The following is a 22,209-nucleotide window of genomic DNA, read 5'->3' as shown; positions in this document are numbered from 1 at the left end:
CTGGTTGTAGTGTTACATCTGTCGGTATTACATTCTCTATGGAAGAACTATTCTAGAGAAGCCGGAAGTCAGTTCTTGGTATGTTCCTGCCCCTCTAGGGTTGGTGTGGACTCCGCGGACGGATCCTCGGCAGGGCTGAAGGGGCGAGTTCGATACTGTGGTACTTGGTGGGTTCCCTGAGAGAAACTGGTATTTTCTGCTCCATCGGGCGGGGAGAAAGAAAACCGCCGCCATTGCCCTCCCCACGCTCAACGGAGCCTTTGGTAGCCTTTCAGTTGACAAGAGCGCCTTTCTGTTCTTCCGCCTTACTTTTGGTGTGATCGAGGCTGGCAAACAGTGACTTGTCCAAGGCTCTCGGGGAGTTGTGTGTCAGAGGTGGGGCTTCAGTTCTGGTTTTTCTATCTTGTGGAATTTAGGGGGACTTGTGGACACAAGTGACTTTAAGGCAGAATGGCAACACTTGCTCAACTTTTTTCTGCAGGCAGTTAGATTGAAAGAAAAGGGTTCACAATGTACTTCATGGCGACCGAAGTCTGGAGAAAATGTGGGTGGAGGGGAACATCCCACTGGAGTGGCACCAGGTTTATGCTGAAGAAGGTTGGAGCATGTAACTTCTGGACAGAACTGGGATAAAGTAGGAGCAGTAGAGCCACTGCTACCTCTCCTTGCCACTATCTACCCTACTTTTGGACTGACTGCCTCATGATTTGAGAGTGGTGCTACTCCACTAAAAGAGAAGCGCAGGATCAGCCGAGCTCTATGGCTGTGAAAACCTTTGACATATGCAGATCACTAGGTTACTCAAAGTTCTTTGAAAAGTTTATTCGTTCTCACACATGAATTATGAATCACTCTTACGAAGCCCTAAAATTCTCATGAAAGATAGCATAAGCTGTTATGTGTTTTGTGGAACTCTGCATCAAGATGATTGCAGTGAAGGATGTGTATTATTTCTAGCTGTAAAATAGAAGGCATTTCTAATTGGATAAAGAAGGAGTTTTCTCTATTGAAGTTCTTAATGAAGTTTTTTTTATTTAACAGCAGACCTCCTATGTATATGTGCTATGTAGTAAATCAGTTCCTGTTTCCTTGCTATCTTGAGGCTGTGAGAAATGTTCACTTTGGAGGGAATGTTGAAGAAAAATGAACTTTATGCTTAGTTTGACTATAGTTATGTCTTTTCAGCAGCAATATTCACTTACCAAATATCAGATGTCTATTTTTTGAGTCCACTATGGCCGGGGGGGGGGGGGGGGGTGGACTTGATGGCCCTTGTGGTCTTTTCCAAATCTGATTCTGTGATTCACTAGGTTATATTCTAAGTTCTTCTGCCTTCTGGAAATGTTCAGACAGACTAGTGACTTCAATGTAGGCCATATCTGTTCTTTCTATAGGCTGACCCTAATGCCTGACCACACTGATGTCAGCCTCCCCCCAGAGGACCGAGTTAGGGGTCTTATCCAGATGGGGAGCTGTGTGGACGTGAATGAAGATGTCCCACCACGGAGGTACTATCGCTCTGGCATCGAAATGATCCGAATGGCAACTATCTATTCTGAGGAAGGCAACATCGAAAGTGCTTTTATATTGTACAACAAATACATCACGTAAGAATTTTGTGTTGCTTATTGGTAATGTGAGAGCTTCTATTATAATTATAATAGATCTACCAGTTATTCTGCATTGCAGACCAGCTGGGGCACCTGAGGTTGTATTGTGTTCTAGTTCAAATGCTTATTTGATGTATGAGTCCCGAGATCCTTGTCTTCTGTCTTAATCCCAGGTTCTTAACTGTAAAAGTGAAACAGTTGTTGCTTCCTTAGATTAAAGTAAATAGGATCCTCATGCTATCTCTAAAGGTTTATCCAAGTACACAATCAAAGCTTCCCACAATTGTAGACAGCTCTGAAAGTCTTGATTTGAAATCAAGAACAGTATGCTGGGACTGCATATAATGGATGGGAGATGCAGTAGCTTTGCTAGGGGTGATCATTTGCTTTTCTTTGATTCAGGGAGGATGTAATTCAGTGATGCAGCAAGGCTGTGCAGTATCTTTAAAGGCAAAAACAACACTTTGCTAGTTTTTACAAACATTGCACTTGCATAGCACTGTTCAGAGAACTGCAGTGGTTGGAGTGTTGTACTAGTACCAGGTGGTCCAGGTTCAAATACCTGCTTACCATGACACCTGGTGATGCTGGACCAGTCATTCCCTTTCATCCTACACACGGTTGTTGTGATAATAAAATGGATAAGGGGAAGATGTATGCTGCCCTGAGTATCTTGGAAGGAAGGGTAAGTGTATAAAGTATGCATGTGCAAAAATCAGTTCAGACATTAGAACAGCTTTTAGAAAATTAAAAAATTCACAACCATGATGGGGGAGTAGAGTCTGTCACATTACTGGTGATTTCACAGGCATTATCAGAAGGATACCTGTGACAATTTTTGCAACCAAGCTTTTACACAGTACTTGAAATAGCAGTTTATTTAGTAGTAACAACAATATTAGAAGAAGAAGAAGAGTTTGGATTTTATATCCCTCTTTCTCTCCTGTAAGAGACTCAAAGGGGCTTACAATCTCCTTTCCCTTCCCGCCCCCCCACAACAAACACCCTGTGAGGTAGGTGGGGCTGAGTGAGCTCCAAAGAGCTGTGACTAGCCCAAGGTCACCCAGCTGGCATGTGTGGGAGTTCATAAGCTAATCTGATTCACCAGATAAGCCTTTGCAGCTCAAGTGGCAGAGTGGGGAATCAAACCCGGTTCCCCAGATCAGAGTTCACCTGTTCTTAACCACTACACCATGCTGGCTCTCAATTTGCAATTACAGTTGGAGTGATGGAAAAATGCCAGAGATCCTTCCCAAACCATTGTCATGCATTTAGTAAAGATCTTTGGTTTCCCATAAGAAGTACAATGCACATTGACTTTAACCTTATCATAGAAAAATTGGTATAGGAATGTAGTTTTACTTTTAGATAATATTTATTTGCTATCAAGACAGCTAACTTATGGATTTCAAGGCATTCAGAGGTGGTTTGCCATTGCCTTTCTTTGTGCTGTGACTCGGGTATTCCTTGATTGTCTCTCTTCCAAATACTGACCAGGGCTGATTCTGCTTCGCTTCTGATATCTGATGAGATCAGGCTAGCCTGCCTATTGAAAATCCCATTCTTGAGTTGCTTTTGAAAGTTGCTTTATTAATGTTGAATTACTCGTTAGGAAAAGAAACCCTAATATTTTCATCCTTTCCTGTCATCCCTAGTTGTTGGTTCTACCCCAGGATGCTCCATCTTCCTGCCTTTACCCTGTTACATTTGCTGCATTTTTTCTTGATTAGCATTGCACTCAGCCTCCCCTAACCCCTAGTGCTTCCTCATCTTTTATGGGCATTACTGGGAGGAAGAACAGGCCAAGGGACCTGGTAAGTATAAAGCTCAGTGGAATTGTTCCAGGACTGTTCTCTGCTGGCAGCTGCTGAATCCTCCTTTAACTAAACAAATGTCCTTCTAATGGTAATACTTGCAGCAGTGGAGGAGTGAAATCTCTAGATGGCGTATTGGACAGCTGATGTTTCCGCTATTCTGGGCCTTGTGTGTTCCCTGACAATGAGGGAGTTGTCTCACTGTAACTTGTCCTATATCTGGGTTGGCCAATTTATTTACTGCTCTCCAGCAGCCAAATAATCCAATCCTCTGAAGTGCTAAGGCTTTATTGGTAAAGTTGACATGAGTGCTGGTGAGAGCGGAGTTCATTGCTGGTGATGCAGAGAAGTAAATTAATTTTGGAAGTTCTTCTTGTCAGATCAGCATACTGGTCTTTTTTGCTCTCAGGATGCACATGAGTTAGCAAGTCAGTAAAATGGAAGTACAATGGTAAGGTGCTTTTTCCACCACTGCTTATCAAACATTTGCTAGAATCGCTGGGTCCCCGTTAATTAAGGTCTAATGGTGATTTTCCTTAAATTCCCATCAGAATGAAAGGAGTCTATTTTTCAAAAAGATTGCTGTATCTATATCTCACTTTTACATTGGCATCTATTAATCTAGATTGTCAGGTTCATATCTGCTCACCCTCAGTAATAGAGCAGCTTTTCCTGTTTTTCCCAGATCATTTTCTGAGCCCCAAAGTAAGTTTGGTTGATTAAAAGGGCATCCTGTGCAGTGTTACTCCATTCTAATCCTACTGAAATAAATGGTCTTAGGCTGCAGTGCCGTGACCTGGATGGTCCACACTAGGCTGATCTTGGAAGAAGTGGGGCCAGTCCTGCTTTGTATTTGGATGGGAGACCACCAAGGAATACCATATGCAGAGGAAGGTGATGGCAAACCACCTCTGAATACCTCTTCCCTTGAAACCCCACCAGCGGGTCACTGTAAGTTGACTGCAACTTGACGGCAAAAAAACCAAACTGCAGCACATCTAGAATTGCCTTGTTAGCACAATTCATATTATTTGCGGGAGGTGAACAGTTGTTTATTTTTTAAAAATTTTTTAATGTATACCTTGCCATATACAGAAGTCTCAGGGTAGCTTACAAAATTAAAAGCAACAATAAAAGCATCGTTGTATAAAGCAGTCCTAAAAACCATAAGACTACCCACCCACATACTCTTCCCCATCCCAGACTGGCAGCCTCCAGAGGAGGCATTGAGGGGATCAAAGGCAGAAAGCCTGGGTAAATAGGAAGGTCTTTGCCAGGTGTCAAAACCCATAAAGGGTCAGCGCCTGGCAAATTTCCATGGGGAGGCTGTTTCATAGTCTGGGGCCAGCCACGGTGAAAACCCTCCCACGTACTCCCTTCCCACAAACCTCAACAGGTGAAGGGACCACCAGGAGAGCCCCCCCGCCCCCCGCCTCCCGATCTCAGTGCTTGGGTAGGTTCATATGGGCATTCTTTTATGTTACTCGGTAGGCTGATTAGCGCACTATGTTTCATTTTCCTCAAATAATTCCATTCTGAGTTCATGGTTCATAAAGAAACATGATGTATAAACTTGCAGATCAAGCCAGCCCCCATTCTATGGCACTGGTGGAGGGGGAGAGGTATCCAGCTGGCTTAGCGAGATATAGGTGCTTGTTGTAAGATGGAGTTGGATTTTCAACATGGATGTAATTTTGCAATAAGAAATAAAAGTTCTTGTGACCCCAGGAATGCATTCTTCCTACTTGGTAAAGCAGCTGTGGATGTTACAATGTTAGTGTTGTTTGTGATGCACTTTCCTGAAATGAGCCTTTTGATTGGCAACATTCATGGTGTGGGGAGGGGGGGGGAGATTAAAAAAAAGCTTGGTTTATAACCGAGACAGAACTGAATCCTGGAAATCTGCATTCAGAAGGTCTAAACCAGGGGTAGGGAACCTGCGGCTCTCCAGATGTTCAGGAACTACAATTCCCATCAGCCCCTACCAGCATGGCCAATTGGCCATGCTGACAGGAAAAACTGATAAGGTGCTGGACCTAATTTATCTGGAAAACCCTCTGGATCTGATCACTAAACACATTCTTGGGGAGCAGGTTGCAAAATACCCAAAAGACATGGTGGTTTATTTCTGCTGCCAACACTCTCTTGTTCTCTCTCATTCTCTTTTCTCAGGCTTTTTATAGAGAAAATCCCAAAGCATCGTGATTACAAAACTGCTGTCATCCCAGAGAAAAGAGACACAGTGAAAGTAGGTGGCAGTTTTTGGGGGGAATGGAGGGGAGGAAAGCTTTACCATATGTGTTTCCCTTCCTACCCCCTCACTTCTGCTATTGGAACCTTTTCTTCTCAAATCTTGTTATTACTGTAGATGATGGTGAATAAGCAGCTCATCTCCTACCGTGTTTCCCTGAAAATAAGACAGGGTCTTATATTAATTTTTGCTCTAAAAGATGCGTTAGGGCTTATTTTCAGGGAATGTCTTATTTTTTCCCCATGATTTTGCGCTCCCCACATGACCAGATTAGTTGTGCCGGGAATCTATAACTAGGGCTTATTTTTGGAATAGGGCTTATATTTCAAGCGTCCTCCAAAAACCCCAAAAATCATGCTAGGGCTTATTTTGGGGGTATTTTCGGGGAAACAGGGTATCTCTAGGATACGAATATACGAAATTGTCTTATATCTCCCCAGTGCATTGGTCAGCCCAGCTCTGCATTGTCTATTTTATCTGCAGCAGGCCTGCATTGTTTAGGGTCTTTCCCTTTAAATTTGCTGCATGCAAAGCCACCTAAAAAGGATACATGAGCTCATCTCCCTGGAGGCTCGAACTCAGAACCTCCTGAGACTGACTTACTGCCTACTATGCTGGGAAGGCTGGGTGCTCTGTGCACAGAGTCTGCTCATTTCACTGGAGTTTGTGTAAGAGAACATCTATGGGGATTGTGGCCCATGTTGTGTCACTTATCCTTAATGTGTCTCTGACAATGTTTTTAGAACCTGGGCTCATTTTGTTACATTTCTGTTTTTAAAATGCATCTGCTCCCCGTCATTTGCTTGACTCCTGAGGGCATCCTACTGTCAATCCCATGTTCTCATCTGCTGATCTAGCGCCCTCTCTATTCATCTCTCCACCCAGAAACTAAAAGAAGTTGCATTTCCTAGAGCCGAGGAGCTGAAGAAGGAACTTTTAGAAAAATATAACAAAGAATATGCAGAATATAACGTGCGGAAGGTCAGTATTAGGACATCAAATGTTTAAGCTCTGTATTTGAGACATACATCTGAAAGTTGCTGGCAGGAAAAACCCTTGCATGTGCTATTAATGCACTTCTCAGTGAGCTTGCTTCCACAGCAAAGGCTTGCAAACCTCACTATCCCTCAGCATAAGTATGAAGTGATCCATGTTATTGGGTCTGGTCAGGGAGGCTCTTGTATTCTAGAGTTGTGTCAGTGTGAATGAAACCCGCTTTCTAGTTCTTCTCATATCAAAACCAAAGTATTCAGTGCTTAAGGAACTCATATCTTCCTTCTGCTGTCTTGCTCCTACTGTGACCTGTACTAATGGGATCTGCTGACAAACCAATGACATTTCTCTGCAAACCTGTAGGAATCACACAACAGCTAAACTGGGGAAGCAGTCAAAATAATACCAATAATTTACAGTTCAGTCCTAAGGACAGTTACTCCAGTCCAAGCCCATTCATTTCAGTTAGTTCGGAATAACTCTGTATAGAATTGCAGTGTTCATAAAGTAGCCAGTGCTAGTCAGCCCACCTCTTTAAGAACCAAAGGTTGCAAGCAGCCATACATGCTGTGCAGTGGATTCCTCTCAAGATGTGGGAGGCAGCCTCTCAAAAAGTGAGAGGATGAACCTATTTTTATTTTATCTTACCAGTTCGAGTCCAGCAAAAATGATTTTATTGAGGGGTCTGAGAGTCCAAGAAGCCAGTAATAAAAGTACTCCAAAAAAAGAAAAGCAATGAAGATATATGAGATATGTCAGACTGAGTTATCTGTGTCTCACAAGACAGAGGTAGTCTGAGGCAGGCAAAATCTTGATTTGTACCCAGATTCTGATACCACTTACAGGGCAAGAAACTTCCTTTCCTTCCATACTTGGAGAAAGGGTAGGGGGCAAAGTAAACTAGCATGTCTGCTCTCTGATTAACTAGAAAAAAGAATAAATGGGTCCTAGGAATATTTCCAAATAAGGGAAGCACTGGAAGGTTTCCAGATGGGGAAAGGTGAAATCCTTGGACTGGGGGATTGTCAGACCATCCAAATTAGATCAATCGAACCAAGAACCTTGCAGTGAGAAATGATTAGCTATACAGTTCTGTTCCTGGCAGAACACTAACCCAACCAGATCCTTTGAAGCAAAGTGCACTGATTAAATAGTGGGGCAGCCCTGATTAATATGATATGACAACTTGGGACTAGCCATGGCTTGAATTCCCTCAGGACCTCCTGCTATTATACTCGTTTAGTGTAGTGAGGCACAGTTGTGTTCGTTGCTGCATCTTGTATCTTTATTATGGCCACAGGCTGAAACTGCTGACTGGGTCTGCTTCCAAAAGAGATTTTGCTCTGGTTTTGTGCCTAAACTGGAGCAAAATTTGGGGGGATCTCCATAGCACATTACCCCCTTATCTGTTTTCATTTGGTACAATTTTTAAGGAAGGATTGCAATCAAAGTGTCTTTGCAAACAGTGTGCATATGAAGATGAGTATTTTTGCAGGTCCCCATCACATTAGAACCACATTCGTTGCCCCAGCCCCTTTCCCGCTGCCATTCACTGCACTCCAATGGAGAGCTTTTTCAGTCGTCTTGGCAAGAAATCATAACTGACTATAGTATTAAAGAAGCCCCCCCCCCCCCCCTCAAAAAAAATCCCTCTGGTGGCATGGGAAAATGGCAAAAAGAAAATATGCAGGTAAACAACTGGGAAAAGTAGCTACAATAGAAGGATCATAGAAAATTATCTCCACGTGGATGCAGTTTGGGAGAACTGACCTCTTGAATCTGTTCGAACACAAGAGGCTGCTGTTTACTGAAATTAGGCCGTTTGTCCCTCTTGTTCATATTAACTGCTCTGACTGGCAGTAGCTCTCCACCATCTCAGGTCCTTTTCAGGTACCTGCCACCTGGTTTCCTTACAGTGGAAATATCAGTGATTAAATTCGGGACCTTCCGCATGCAAAACCATATGCTGAGCCACAGCCCTTCCCTGGAGACCTAAATCTTGGTTTTGCACCTTGTCACCTGATTGCTTTCAAAATGTTTCTGTTGCAGAAGAAGCAGGAGGAGGAGTTTGCGCGCAGCCTGGCTCTGCAGCAGCAGCTGGAGGGGGAGAGGCAAAGGGTGGCTCTGATGAAGCAGCAACAGGCAGAACAGGAACAGTTTCATGCCTTCGAGGAGATGATCCGGCGCCAGGAGTTGGAGAAAGAGCGCCTGAAAATCCTGCAGCAGTTTGGAAAGCCAGATCTGGTCCCAGGCTCCTTGGAGGGCCCGTTGGTACCTGGTGTCACACCCCCAACTGATGCAAAGACTCCCTGTCCCCCTGTACAGCCTTCAAGCCCTGGTGGAGGAGCTGTGGTGCCAAAGCCCCCCATTGTGGACAGGTCTCTGAAACCTGGAGCTTTGGGAACCTCAGAAAACAGTTAGTATATTTTGGAATTAGCTTGGTCTACCTTGTTGCTGCCATATCTTGAAACAGTCTTACCAGAACTGTTAATTAAAGTTTGAAAGGATTTGTGAAAACATTGCTTATTTCCCTCCCTCCCTCCCTCCCCCAAAAGAACCTCCTCACTATAGCAGAAAATGTTCTAAGATTAAATCTTAACACTGGATCAATTATAATCCTGATTCTGAGTGACTAGATGGGTATTAGCAGAAGATGCTCTGTGCAATACACAGCATCCCTCATAACTTTGCTGGCTTTCTGCCTCTTTAATACTTTTAACTTAAAGCAAAAGTATTTATTTGGAGCTGTTGTTATCAAATAATGAGGGAAATGGAGTCCAGTGGCCTTGGTTTCCTTGCACAGTTGCTTAACTTGCTTGCCATTTCCCTCCATCTTTATTGATCTAACTCTCTTGTTCTCTGCTATCTTTTTTTGGACATATGATGGGCTGTTACTCAACCTACAGTAGTATCTCTTTTCAGTTTTCTTGTTTAACCTAAACATACCAAATTCTTCCAGCCTGTCCTCATAGGACTTCATTACCTATCATCCAGCTCCTCCTTTCTGCCTTCTCCTAATCTGTTTGATTTTGCCAGCATCTATTAAAAAGTCTGGCATCCAGAGCTGAACACAGGTCTTACCAGTGCAGAATAAAGGAACTATTTCTTCCTATGACTTGTATATCTTAATTAATGCTTCCCAAAATTGCATTGGCCTCATGACAGTTGTTCACCCTTACTCTGTAATTCACTACAGTCCCCAAATATTTTTCCCTTGTGCTGCAGTCCAAAAGAGCAAAAAAATACAATTAGTATGGCATTACTTATTCTTGGTAAATCCAAACTTCCTTCTTGTAATGAAGACATGTTTCCTAGAGGCTCAGAGGTCAGTTGTTTTATAACTGTCCTGTAAATTCAGAGTCCGGTTTTGTAAAGAAAGAAGCCACAGTTGCCTTATATTTGGTCTGCTAGCACCTCCCCCGTTCACCAAGTATTCTCAGAGGTCACAGACAAAGGTTCTGAAAGAACGTCAGCAAGTTCCTTTAATACTCTAGAATGTAATTCATCTAATCCTGAATACTTCTTTAAGGTAGCTAGACATTCCCAGACCTTCTCTTTGGCTTGACAAATCTTTTCCACTCAAACATTTTATGATTTTTGTCTAATTGGGCAACATTACCATTATAAAAGAGGGTCAGAAGCTAAAGTAGAAATTAAGCTGTTTCATGTGTTAGCTGTTCAGTCTTTGGGGTGCTGTGTGGTTTCCGGGCTGTATGGCCGTGTTCTAGCAGCATTCTCTCCTGATGTTTCGCCTGCATCTGTGGCTGGCATCTTCAGAGGATCTGATAGTAGGAAAGGAAAGTTCAGTCTTCGCCAATGGGCAGACAACAGTTTCTGTCTTTTCCCTCTTCCTTTCAATACATCTCTTTTAAAAACTCCCATTTGTTTAACATTGCTTGCTAACCGTAGCTTACTCTTCAGTTTTCTTGATACAGCTCCTACAAGTTTGAGCTACTTGTTTGCACTCACCCTTGGTAACTTTCTTGTATCTTTCTTAATTCTTAGTTCATCAACTCCTTATACAGCTATAGTGGGTTTTGAACATTGTTTCCCATGCTTTGTACTGGGAATGTTTGTGATTTTTTTGCTTCCAGTACTTAGTTTTTCAAGAACTCTCATCTATCATGGATTCTTTTTTTTCTTTAGGGCATCTAGCTGTAGAATGTTATGAAGCATCTTTCTGAATTTATTTAAATTTATTCAACCAGCTTTGCCAAAGGTTAAACTCCAACTGTTTCTTTAAGGTCATACATTCCAAAATGTTGTGATCATTTCCTTCCAAGATTCCTAATTATTTCACCTTTTTAATGAAATCCTCTCTCTTATTTAGAAGTTTAAACTAATTCTGTCTGCAAGTTGTCACTTTCAACTGTAAACCTGATACATACATGTGACACTGCTGATCAAAAATCTCCCATTTTTGCAGACGCAACTATAGAAGGACTTCGGCACATTATTGTTCCCAGGGATCTCTGCCACAAGTTTCTCCAGCTAGCTGATGCAAACACTGCAAGAGGTGTGGAAACCTGCGGGATCCTTTGCGGGAAGCTGGTAAGGTGTTTTCACGGAGAATTGCATGTCAATGCCTGGTAACACCTCTTTTGTACAGGTGGTCTGATCGCCGGGAAGTGCATCCAGCCTGTTATATTCCACTTTCTGCTTATCCTGTAGGAAGTGACTTCATATGTGTTCCATAGATATAAAATGGGCTCAAACTGATCCTTCCCAGAAAACCTGACTTTTCTTTTTTCCTCGAAGTTGCATTTTTGTCAATAGTGTGGTGCCGTGGGGGTGGGGGGTGGGCAGGTGGGATTGGAAGTGTCAGGAAAACAATATTAGCAAAAAAACCCAGCTTTAAGCAAAGTTTTTCTGGGGCAGGGGTCTGCAACTTGCGGCTCTCCAGAGGTTCATGGACTACAATTCCCATCAGCCCTTGCCAGCATGGCCAATTGGGATTTGTAGTCCGTGAATGGGATTTGTAGTCCATGAACATCTGGAGAGCCACAGGTTGCAGACCCCTGTTCTGGGGGAAGCTTCCCAGTAAAATCCTGCGATCAAATGGAGCTCTGTATTGTCAGCAGGAGATGAACAACTGAGTGGGAAGAGGGGCAAATGGGCAGGGGGAGCCTTGATGAAGTGGATGGACGACGTACAGAAGTGACAGGTGGAACCAGCAGCATCCTGAAGAAACCCACAAATAGAGGAGGCAGGGAGTTGAAAGAAGCTGAGGCTGAGAGAAATTCACAGACGCTGGGGAGTGGGTGGAAAAGGTCTTGTCAGGCTGGTAGGATAAGCAGAAGAGTTTTCTGGAAACTGATAATTGGTTGGTCGGAGTTGGGACTTGGGATGGTGTTGGGATGGTGAACAGCAAGGGCTGAATTTTGCTAGCCAGCCCAAGCATGTGTCCTGGTATATAGTGCATTAGAAGCAGGAAGCTTGATTTAGTATCAGTGAGCATTGTTTGAAGAGCATTAATGAATGAAAATGTTCGGTCATCCAGGTTGATTGGTGTTTGTCCCAAAGAGTGTTCTGTCTTGCTATAGAAGAAGTGGGGATGCCTTATTCTGTGCCATTTGCTCTTCCCTCCCAGATGAGGAATGAATTCACAATAACCCACGTCATTATCCCCAAGCAGCATGGGGGTCCCGACTATTGCAACACTGAGAATGAAGAAGAGCTCTTCCTAATCCAGGATCAATATGGCCTTATCACTCTGGGATGGATCCATGTAAGTCTTTATTCACAAGGCCTTTCAGGGGAAGAAAAAAAATTCTTCCAGGGAGCAGATTCTGTAAGGTGTTCTGCTGCCAGTTGTAAGACTGTAATGCAGAAGTCCCCAGAAGGTCCCAAGGATGTTGTCTGTATCAGGGATTCCTTAATCCAAAGGGTGCCTGATAAGCAGGAAGACCCAAACAGAACCACTGAATAACTCTGGGGATTGAATCTGTAAACCTGTAGTCTGGTAGTGCTGTCACCAGCCCTTTGATCTATCCCAGCAACCAGAAACTAAAGGGCAAACTTCCTGCTTTTCCGGGAATTTCAATCAAGAAAGTCAGCTGTGCAAGGTAGGCTGCTGGCAAAGTGAGTTTCTGAAAAACAGTTAACCTGGTAGAACGTAGGATTGGATGTAGATTGAAGCTAGCTGACATAAAAAACACCTTCAAATATGATTAAAATGAAATGTATTAAAATGGTGCAAGAACACAAATAAAAGAACAAAAGTGAGTCCTAAAACAAGAAAACCTGTTCCCAGAACAGACCAGCTACACATGAAAATCATATTAGTCAAAACCAAGAGGCAGGGCAAGGTGTTCACCATGTCCAGCTGGTCTTTAGCTGCTGAAGTCCACTCTATCCAGAGCAAAGTGTGAAGATATCAAACCATAGTTTCCTGCACCAAGAGCATACTTGTCAATATCTACATGGTGAATCCAGGAACCTGTTGTAAGGCTCAAAGAAGCACAATCTGCAAGGCCAAGTAGCCGTGCTTTATGGCAAAAGGTTTAAGAGGTCTGATTCCCTTACCCAATCATACTCAGGCCTGTTGGCATCATGTACCCAACTTTGCAGCCATACCTTTGCAGCCATACCTTCCACAGCAATAGCTTTTCCAACTGAATTACTTGGGAACAGTGCCAGGATTCTGCAATCCTGACACCTGCACAAGGAGCGCATTTCATTCTCAAACATGATTTCTTATCAGTTGCTAAAGGTCAGAGCTCTGCCGAAGTGTTGGCCCACCACAACAGTGGCTCCCTTTTATAGTTTTATAGCAGGCCTGAAGCCTGAACCAGAATTTTAGAAAGCAAGAAACCATATGTAGAACTTAGCTTCCTGACAGCGTGTATGAAATCCTGTTCATTCTTGTGTCGTATTTGTGATTTCAGTGAGGGTTGTGAAGGAACTCTTTCTTTTTCTACCTCATATTGTTTTAAGCAGGTTACTTAAATATAAAAACTATTACTGATGAACATCACCCACAGTAGCATGTGTGGAGCTGCTGCCTAAAGGTTCAGAATGTTTCAGTCTGCCTGAGATGTTTGTGACACTCATCCTCACGGCATTGGGTTAAACCCAGAGTATGATCAGTGGGAGTGCTCCTATGCAGTTCTGTTTTCTTCAATAGCACTTGTGCAAGATAGCTTCCTTATGGATTATGGGTGTTTATAGGAGGTGTCATTTAGATTCTTCTCAGGTACTCGGATACCATGCATCTGCTTTTTAAGGTCATCTGGGGATCTAAAATAAAGAGTCATCAGTATACAAATGACAGCCAATTTTGCTTCTCTTCTGAACTGGCTGTTCTGAACTGGTTTCTACATTGGGTGGTGGGTAGTGACGTAGATGAGGGATAGTAAACTAAAGCTCAATCTAGACAAGTCTGAGGTATTAGACAATGGCACACCCCTGCTGGATCAAACCAGTGGTCCATCTAGTCCAGCATCCAGTTTCACTTGGTAGCCAATCAGTTGCCCTGGAGGGCCAAACAAACAGGACACAGAGGCCAAGGCCGTCCCTTGCTGCTGCCTCTCAGTTCTGGTATTCAGAGGTTGACTGCCTCTGTATATGGAGGCTCTCTTCAATCATGACTGGGGAAGCTGTTCAGGGACTGAAGAGTTGGCCTATTTTGGATGAGGTTTTCAGTTTGGTATCTTTTTATTACATAACATGTAATATCTTGGCCTGCATTGGTGGAGGACCAATTTTTTAAATAAACACTTAGTGACTCTACGACAACAACCTTTATTAGGCATATAACTTAGTGACTCTACCTGTGCATGTCTTTCTTGGTGTCTAGTTTAGTTCTCTCCTCTTCTTATTTAGACTCATCCTACCCAAACAGCTTTCCTGTCCAGCGTGGATCTGCATACACACTGCTCCTATCAAATGATGCTGCCAGAGTCCATCGCTATTGTTTGTTCTCCAAAATACCAAGAGTAAGTTTTTGGTTTGTTTGTGCTGCTCCATCAAAACACATGTATGTTCTGCCCCTTATTCTGCTAGCGAGCCCATGGCAAGCAAGGAATGTCAAGGTAAGGGAGGAGAAAATATGAGATGAAGAGAAATTCAAAAGGCATAGTCATGTTAACTCAGTTTGGCTGAAATTATACTCTTGTGGCATCATAAAATCTAGCTCATAAGCTTTCATGAACCTGAGTCTACTGAATCAGATGCATTCTGTGAGGTGTACATACAAGAGAACAACATTGTCGTAATGAGAGGCTGGATAGCCCAGTTTTCACAGGACATAGGTGTGTTACTTCCACGTGAATGAACTAATCAATCCTTCATTCAGGGACACTCTCCAATAAGATTTACACTAAGCATTTAAAAAAATGACAGTGCTCACCTGAGGAAAAGACCAAGTTGACAAGGCTAGACAGGTACCAAGGAGTCATGTTCTGCAGGTCCTACACAAAAAATGGCAGACCACCCATTGTCACCTACCACACCCAGCTAAACAATTAGGAATTTACAACATCTCTTTAAAGGTCATTTTTTCCTTCTCTTAAACTTTGTAGGGAGAGGGGGAACAATCCTGGAGTACTGACAGCTCCCCAAACTGAAGCAATTAACCAGAAGTAATGAAACACTCAGTGGAACTAGCCCCTGCCATAAATCCCACTGTCCCCACTTCCATGCAAACAACACTGTCACAAGACTCAGTATCAGTGACACAATCAGGTAATTCATCTGCATATTCACTGTTTGAGTCAACAGTGCCCTTCTGCCATTTACATCAGACAGACTAGACCAGGGGTCTGCAACTTGTGGCTCTCCAGATGTTCATAGACTAAAATTCTCATCAGCCCCTGCCAGCATGGCCAATTGGGGCAGGGGATGATGGGAATTGTAGTCCATGAACATCTGGAGAGCCACAGGTTGCAGACCCCTGGACTAGACACTTCCTGCGAGAGAATAAATGGGCACAAACTAGGCATTTAAAATGGAAACATTCACAAAATAGTAGAAGAGCACTTCAGTCTCTATGGACATTCAATAATTGAGCAGAAGAATTTCAGGGAATAACTCCAGCAAGCAGTTGCTAAATTGGAATTCATATGGAGATTTGATGCAGTCAGGCTTGGACTGAATTGAGGCTTGAAGTTTTAAAATGAAGGATCCATATTTGAAAGTTTAGAGAGCCAGGGTGTCACTACATTTGTAAAATATAAGGATAGCTTTTTCTTGAACCATCCTCTATTTATAAAACAATATGCAGGCTTTTGCTAGATGCAGCTTTTTGTATGTGTCCCATTGTCTGACCATTTAAATTACTTGGGACTCCATAGCAAAGTACCATAGAACTTGTCCAACTTACATGATCTGGGGTTTGAAGGAGGCTGAACTGTTCACAATTATTTTTTCTAGGACGGGATTCTTTAAATTGACAGACCATGGCATGGAAGAGATCTCTTCATGTAGACAAAAAGGATTCCATCCCCACAGCAAAGATCCCCCTCTCTTTACTGTAAGCAACGAGACCTTGAGCACTACTGATTGTTATCACCTGTTTGTGGTGGGTTTTCTGGGCTGTGTGGCCGTGGTGTGGTGGATCTTGTTCCTAACGTTTCGCCTGCATCTGTGGCTGGCATCTTCAGAGGTGTATCACAGAGGGAAGTCTGTTACACACTGTATCCAGTGAGAAGGGAATGTTTAGTGGGGTATATATTGTCCATGTCCCAGGGTGGGGAACCAATCAGTAAGTGTTTGTGTGGAACTTGCTATGCAAAGATGTGGTTGATAGTATTGTATTGCGAGTGCCTTCGACAATACGTTATCACCTGTATTTGCTGATTTTCTGTCTGTCTTGTTCTGAAATGGCATCTTAATAGTACAGTGGAAGTTCCAAAAAAGGAACCTGTGATGTTTTCTGTGCTGTTTCCCATTAAGCCCTTCCTTCCTTTCTCACCACCACTTAGGATTTTTCCTCCCTTTTCTTCTTGAGAAATGTTTAGAACTAAATCTTGAAATCTTTTTCACAACTAGAGCTTTGACTGCAAGGGAGACCCATAGTAATACATGTAAAAAATAAAGAGGTCCTGAATATCAGCTGCTGCTACTGGAGTGTTTTCCTCTCCTTAGGCTGGCCACATTCCTGTTCAGGGAATTGGGAAAGGGTCATCTTTGGCATTGCAGCTGACCACTAGAGCCCTACAATGAAGAGAATGCCTGTAGATGCATATGATACCACAATTTGTTGCTCCTCGCTTCTCCTAGCAAAGTGGCAGTGATAAATTCTCATCTTCCTTTGGCAAGTGGTGTAGCTGTGTTGTTGTATGAGCCAGAATCCTCCAGTTCAAGTCCCTGTTCAGCTGCCAACTCACTGTGTCCTTTATGCAAATCGGTATCCTGTCCCTGCAGTATGGATGCAGTGACACTGACCTACCTTATTGATATGCTGGAAGGACTGAGATGCAATATGTAACGTGCTTTGAATACATGAAGAATACCATCTTAATTCTAAATATTGCTCTTCTGATTGTTCTTTCTGTAGCTTTTACATAGTGTTATATGGAATGGAAAACGTCATTTGCTGTTGCTTACAATCATATCTTTCTTTCCCTTACAGACCTGCAACCATGTGACTGTCATGGAACGGGAAGTGACAGTCCTAGACCTTCGATAAAAAAAAGATGCCTCTTGCCTTTGTCATCAGCTCAATGTCCTCCTCCTAATTTATGGAAGATATTCCTCCAGTAACTTATGGTTCCCTCTATGCAGTGATTCCCATTACTTGTAATACCACCTGTTAATAAGTCAGGAATTTTGCAGCTTCTTTGATCTCTTGCAGTTGTTAAATGTTGGGGATGGGCGGGAAGCGACGAATTCAGAATTCTTTCTTGCCTGAAAATAACACTAAACTTGGCTTAAACAGTGTCCGGTAGCTCACCGATCAGGCTTCCACTCCAGCGTATTGCAAAGCAAGAACGCAGAATCTAGCAAACAAACGAAAGAATATTTAGAAGCTTTTTGCAAGACTCTGAAATCCATCTGTTAGTCTTCCTTCCTCTAAATGTCTGTAATCAAGCAGCACACTCAGACTCCCCCGTACTTTAATGGACCAACCAAGCCATGAGCTAGTATGGTAAATAGTGATTAAAGGATTGATCCGAGGCTCTTGGTGGCCCAGGTTCAAATGTGTCCTCTGCCATGCAGCTCATAGGTTGCTTACTCTCTCAGTTTAGGGGTGGGTAGCGTGGTGGCCAAGTTTGCAGATGATACCAAATTATGTAGGGTGGTGAGAACCGCAAAGGATTGCGAAGAGCTCCAAGCAGACCTTGATAAATTAGGTGAGTGGGCTAAGAAATGGCAAATGCAGTTCCATGTAGCAAAATTTAAAGTGATGCACATAGGAGCAAAAAATTCAAACTTCACATACACGCTACAGGGGTCAGTGCTATCAGTCACAGACCAGGAAAGGGATTTGGGCGTCTTAGTTGATAGTTCCATGGGAATGTCAACTCAATGCATGGCAGCTGTGAAAAAGGCAAACTCTATGCTGGGGATAATTAGGAAAGGAGTTGATAATAAAACTCCAAGGATTGTCATGCCCTTATATAAAGCAGTGGTGTGACCGCACTTGGAGTACTGTGTTCAGTTCTGGTCACCACATCTTAAAAAGGATATTGAAGAGATAGAAAAAGTGCAGAGAAGGGCAACAAGGATGATTGAGGAACTGCAGCACCTTCCTTATGAGGAGAGGCTGTAGCGTTTGGGACTCTAGTTTGGAGAGGAGACGGCTGAGGGGGGATATGATTGAAGTCTATAAAATTATGCATGGGATAGAAAATGTTGACAGAGAGAAATTTTTCTCTCTTTCTCACAATACTAGAACCAGGGGGCATTCATTGAAAATGCTGGGGGGAAGAATTAGGAATAATAAAAGGAAACACTTCTTCACGCAACGCGTGATTGGTGTTTGGAATATGCTGCCACAGGAGGTGGTGATGGCCACTAACCTGGATAGCTTTAAAAGGGGCTTGGACAGATTTATGGAGGAGAAGTCGATTTATGGCTACCAATCTTGATCCTTTTTGATCTGAGGTTGCAAATGCCTTAGCAGACCAGGTGCTCAGGAACAGCAGCAGCAGAAGGCCATTGCTTTCACTTCCTGCATGTGAGCTCCCAAAGGCACCTGGTGGGCCACTGCGAGTAGCAGAGTGCTGGACTAGATGGACTCTGGTCTGATCCAGCAAGACTCTTTCTTATGTTCTAGTTACGCCTACTCCATGAGGTTGTTGTGCAAGTAGAATGGGACAGGATGAACAATAGATGCCACCTTGAAGTCCTGGGAGGAAAGGCAGGATAAAATCTGCTAAGGAAGATGCATCTGGCGTTCTCGTGCTTGACAGGGCTGCGCCAAGAACTCAGCCTTCCATGAGCAGCTACGCAATAATGTTTCCAATGGGAAGAAAGAGTTCTGTATGAAGAAGGTACTTTTGTTTGTGTGGCGGCCTGCCATTCTTACGAGTTACAAGGGGTTTTTTTTCAGATTCCTTCAGGGAGGAGGTAATAGATAAAATTGAAAAAAAATTCAGAGGGGTTGCTTGAGGTTCTCTCACTGATTTCTTGCATCTGAAGTCGCACGTTGGCAACATTTCATGAATGCCCGTCCTGTTGCACATGACTTGAAGTGGTTACCGAGACCAATCGCCCCTCACCTATCTTGTCTTCTGCTGTTGCCCAGATGAGTTTGATCCTGTGAGCTTCTGAACGGTTCTTTGATCATCCTTGAACTTGTTCTTTGGCACTCTTCTTGATGGGTGTTTAGTTTCTACTCCCTTGACCAAAGATAGCTTCCGCAAAGCAATGGAATGTGCCAACTTTTGCCGTCTCTTGGTATTGTCAGATGCCTGAAGGTATTCATCCTCCCTGGTTCCTTTAGTCCCATCCGTATGGTTGCTGAAAGAGGAAATCACTATGCTAGGATTCTTTCTCACTCACACAGTCCAGAGAGTCTCAAAAATATACCGCCATGTTTCAGAGCTTTAGTCTATATCCTGTGAAGTACCAATGCACTGATGTTCATAGTTCTGAGCACCACAGCCCCTTCTCATATTAAAGAATGTGAGTTAAAAGTCAGTCTCTTTGGAAAGGACATATTTTCCTTTCAGTTAAGATAATAATGCTGAACTGCAGGCACCGCCAGCCTACTGGCCAGGTTGTATAACACTGTGTGCAGGAAAACTGTTGCACCATGAAAATAAAACACCTATAATACTTTGATAGGCTGGTGGAGGTGTCATTGTCCTGCCTCTCCTCTGCCATTCAAGTTTTCTTAGGTGCTAGGCACAAGCAGGGGAACCCTGAAGTCTAGGGCACCTCAGAGCTTGGGCCACGGACACTGTTGAAGGTGGCTTGCTGGGAAGCAAGGAATCTATGAGGGACAAAACGTTGCTAGATGTGAGAATCTAGAGTGTTTTGTTTGAAATACAGATGGGGACCCTTTTTTCTGGGAATTATTCTAAGGACTCTTGGGGTCTCTTAGAAGTTTTTTTCCCCCAAGGTGAAGGGCAGTCAGAGTGACCAAGCTTCCTGAGCAACTCCTTCCCATTCCCATCACCTGTCTTGATCTTTCCATAAAACACATAGCCAGACTAGAAGATTGTGGGAAATGTGACAGAAAGATGGGGTAAAATAAGTCACAGTCATTTCCAGTGAGACTCCATCGTGTTCATTCCCTAACACATGCCTCAGATTCCCACACAGCTTTCTGGAGTTCTTCAGCAATTAACTACTGTGAAAAACATTCTTACAAAGATATGGGCATTTGAAAATTGGCATCTAGGGTGAAGAAATGGCTGGAGGCCTCAGGCAGCAGCATCTCCTAGTGCCCATCCTCAGAAGCAGTTTTATAACTATTGTTACTTTGGACTGAGATTTCAGAGAGCCACAGGCCCAGCCCCAGAAAGCTCCTGTAGTGGGAGATGCTTGAGATTCTTCAAAGGATCCTCCCACCTTGGCCTTGCAATGTGTCAGTGGGCTAAATTCCATTCCAGCAGAGGAAGGAAGGGATAGCAATGGGGAGGGGAGCTGGATTGGCTGCTTGGGTCAGATGCTTCCTTATTAGGCTGTCCAGCAGCAGCAGCAGCAGCCTGGAGACACAGGAGGACTTTTTCAGGATTTGGGGCTTTGAATGGAAAGGCAGGATTTGTAAACCAAATGGGAAAGTTGAATGGTCGTGTTAGAATTTCTGTTAAGGATTCCCTTTTGCTCAAGGACAGTCGACATCCCGTTCCTTCCTGGGTGGCTCCAAATCATACAGTTGCACCCTTTACTAGCTAGCTCACCCCTCAGGAAGATGATCTGCTGAGGACATGATTGAATGGTGCTCCGTGGCTCTTAGTAGAGCAAAGGTGGGGAGCTAACCTTTTTCTTCTACTGGCTGCTACCATGGTCGTTGAGTGCTGGGATAGGAGCTGGATTATGTGAGTCAAAACTTCCCTTAACCATGAATACAGGGGGCAAGTCACTCTTGTCAGCCTTGGTCCTCCATCTGTAATAAGGAAGCAGGAATTTCTCCCTCCCTTGCTGTGGTTGGTATGGCTCATTGGCTGTGAAAACACAACTCCCCATTTACTGGGTATGCATGAAGCCTCTCCCTTTCACGATTCCAAATGGTTTGATGCCACCTTGGGATGGTTCTGCACCCACTACGGGTGTCAGTCACACATTAGTGAGCAGGTCCAGCATGGAAAGTGTGCTGGCATTCAAACCCAGAGCATATGAGGAGGCCAGTGCAGTTGATAAGCCTTGCGATGGTGGGTATGGCTATGGGGACTCCAGTTTTTTTCCCCAGAGTGAAAAACAGGTTTCAGGTCTATTACACTTATGCCACCTTCTGTTTAAAGTGCCTTCCTTCCACCTCCATCGTCATATATGGCAGCTTTCTCCCCTGATGACCTCATCCTTGGATGCTGTTTAACATGCAATTTGGCATCAGGAAAACTGGGCTGTGGTTGTTGCAGCAGCCCTGAATGACTGAATGTTCTGTAGCTCCAGCCAAGAGGAAAGTCTTCACTGCTAGGCAGACTATCGTTGGGCTGACTCTGGGGCCTTGCATCTCCATGAGGAGAATCATTGCTTATTTCCCTCTATTGTGTAGGATGGAACAAAAACCCCCAAAACCTAATTTGCAAAAGGGATCAAACAGAAAAAAAATATCTTCCCTTTGGTGTTTGGGAGACATTACATGTGGCTAACTTGTCCCTACTTACCAATGACAGTGGATCTCTGGAAAATCACTGTCCTTCTTTTGCCTTGCGAGAGCCTTAGAGTGTCCCACTTTAAACAGTGTCTACAGAAGTTTATTTTTGTAACTGGCATGTATATTTAATGCAGCAACAAAGGCTCTTAATGTTTTAGGTGTCTAGAAGCTGCAGCGGGTAGATTCACGCATTCATTTTGTCTTTAATTCACATTAAAGGTCTGTGTATGAAAATTAAGGCTCCAGTTAGATGTGATGGTTTTTGTTAATGAGACAGGTGAGGGTTCTGGTGCCCTAGCTGTCATTTCCTGTAGGTAGAAAGCAGCTATG

At 43.5% G+C, this 22,209-nt stretch overlaps 1 protein-coding gene across 2 annotated transcripts; it reads left to right on the top strand.

Moving 5' to 3' along the window:
• The first annotated feature begins 77 nt into the window (after nucleotides 1–77).
• LOC125442307 (STAM binding protein) lies at nucleotides 78–17,448 on the top strand. Of its 2 annotated transcripts, none has more exons than XM_048513610.1 (10): nucleotides 78–167; nucleotides 1,395–1,607; nucleotides 5,597–5,672; nucleotides 6,561–6,656; nucleotides 8,718–9,084; nucleotides 11,095–11,219; nucleotides 12,259–12,396; nucleotides 14,493–14,605; nucleotides 16,041–16,140; nucleotides 17,242–17,448. In XM_048513610.1, exons 2-10 carry the CDS (start codon nucleotides 1,405–1,407, stop codon nucleotides 17,296–17,298), a joined length of 1,275 nt encoding a protein of 424 aa, XP_048369567.1. In that variant the 5' UTR covers nucleotides 78–167; nucleotides 1,395–1,404; the 3' UTR covers nucleotides 17,299–17,448. The 2 variants fall into 2 exon arrangements, with proteins under 2 accessions (XP_048369567.1, XP_048369566.1); XM_048513609.1 differs by having other exon boundaries at nucleotides 83–375.
• The last annotated feature ends 4,761 nt before the right edge of the window (nucleotides 17,449–22,209 follow it).

This window comes from Sphaerodactylus townsendi, linkage group LG12 (genome assembly GCF_021028975.2).
Source record: "Sphaerodactylus townsendi isolate TG3544 linkage group LG12, MPM_Stown_v2.3, whole genome shotgun sequence".
NCBI classification, from domain to species: domain Eukaryota; kingdom Metazoa; phylum Chordata; class Lepidosauria; order Squamata; family Sphaerodactylidae; genus Sphaerodactylus; species Sphaerodactylus townsendi.
The sequence above is the reverse complement of the archived record's forward strand: the minus strand, read 5'-3'. Positions and strand labels throughout refer to the sequence as shown.

Coding starts and splice junctions, on each gene's coding strand:
- LOC125442307 (XM_048513610.1), top strand. CDS start 1,405: ATGCCTGACCACACTGATGTCAGCCTCCCCCCAGAGGACCGAGTTAGG. Junction 1,608..5,596: donor TTGTACAACAAATACATCAC/GTAAGAATTTTG, acceptor CTCTTTTCTCAG/GCTTTTTATAGAGAAAATCC. Junction 16,141..17,241: donor AAGATCCCCCTCTCTTTACT/GTAAGCAACGAG, acceptor TTTCCCTTACAG/ACCTGCAACCATGTGACTGT.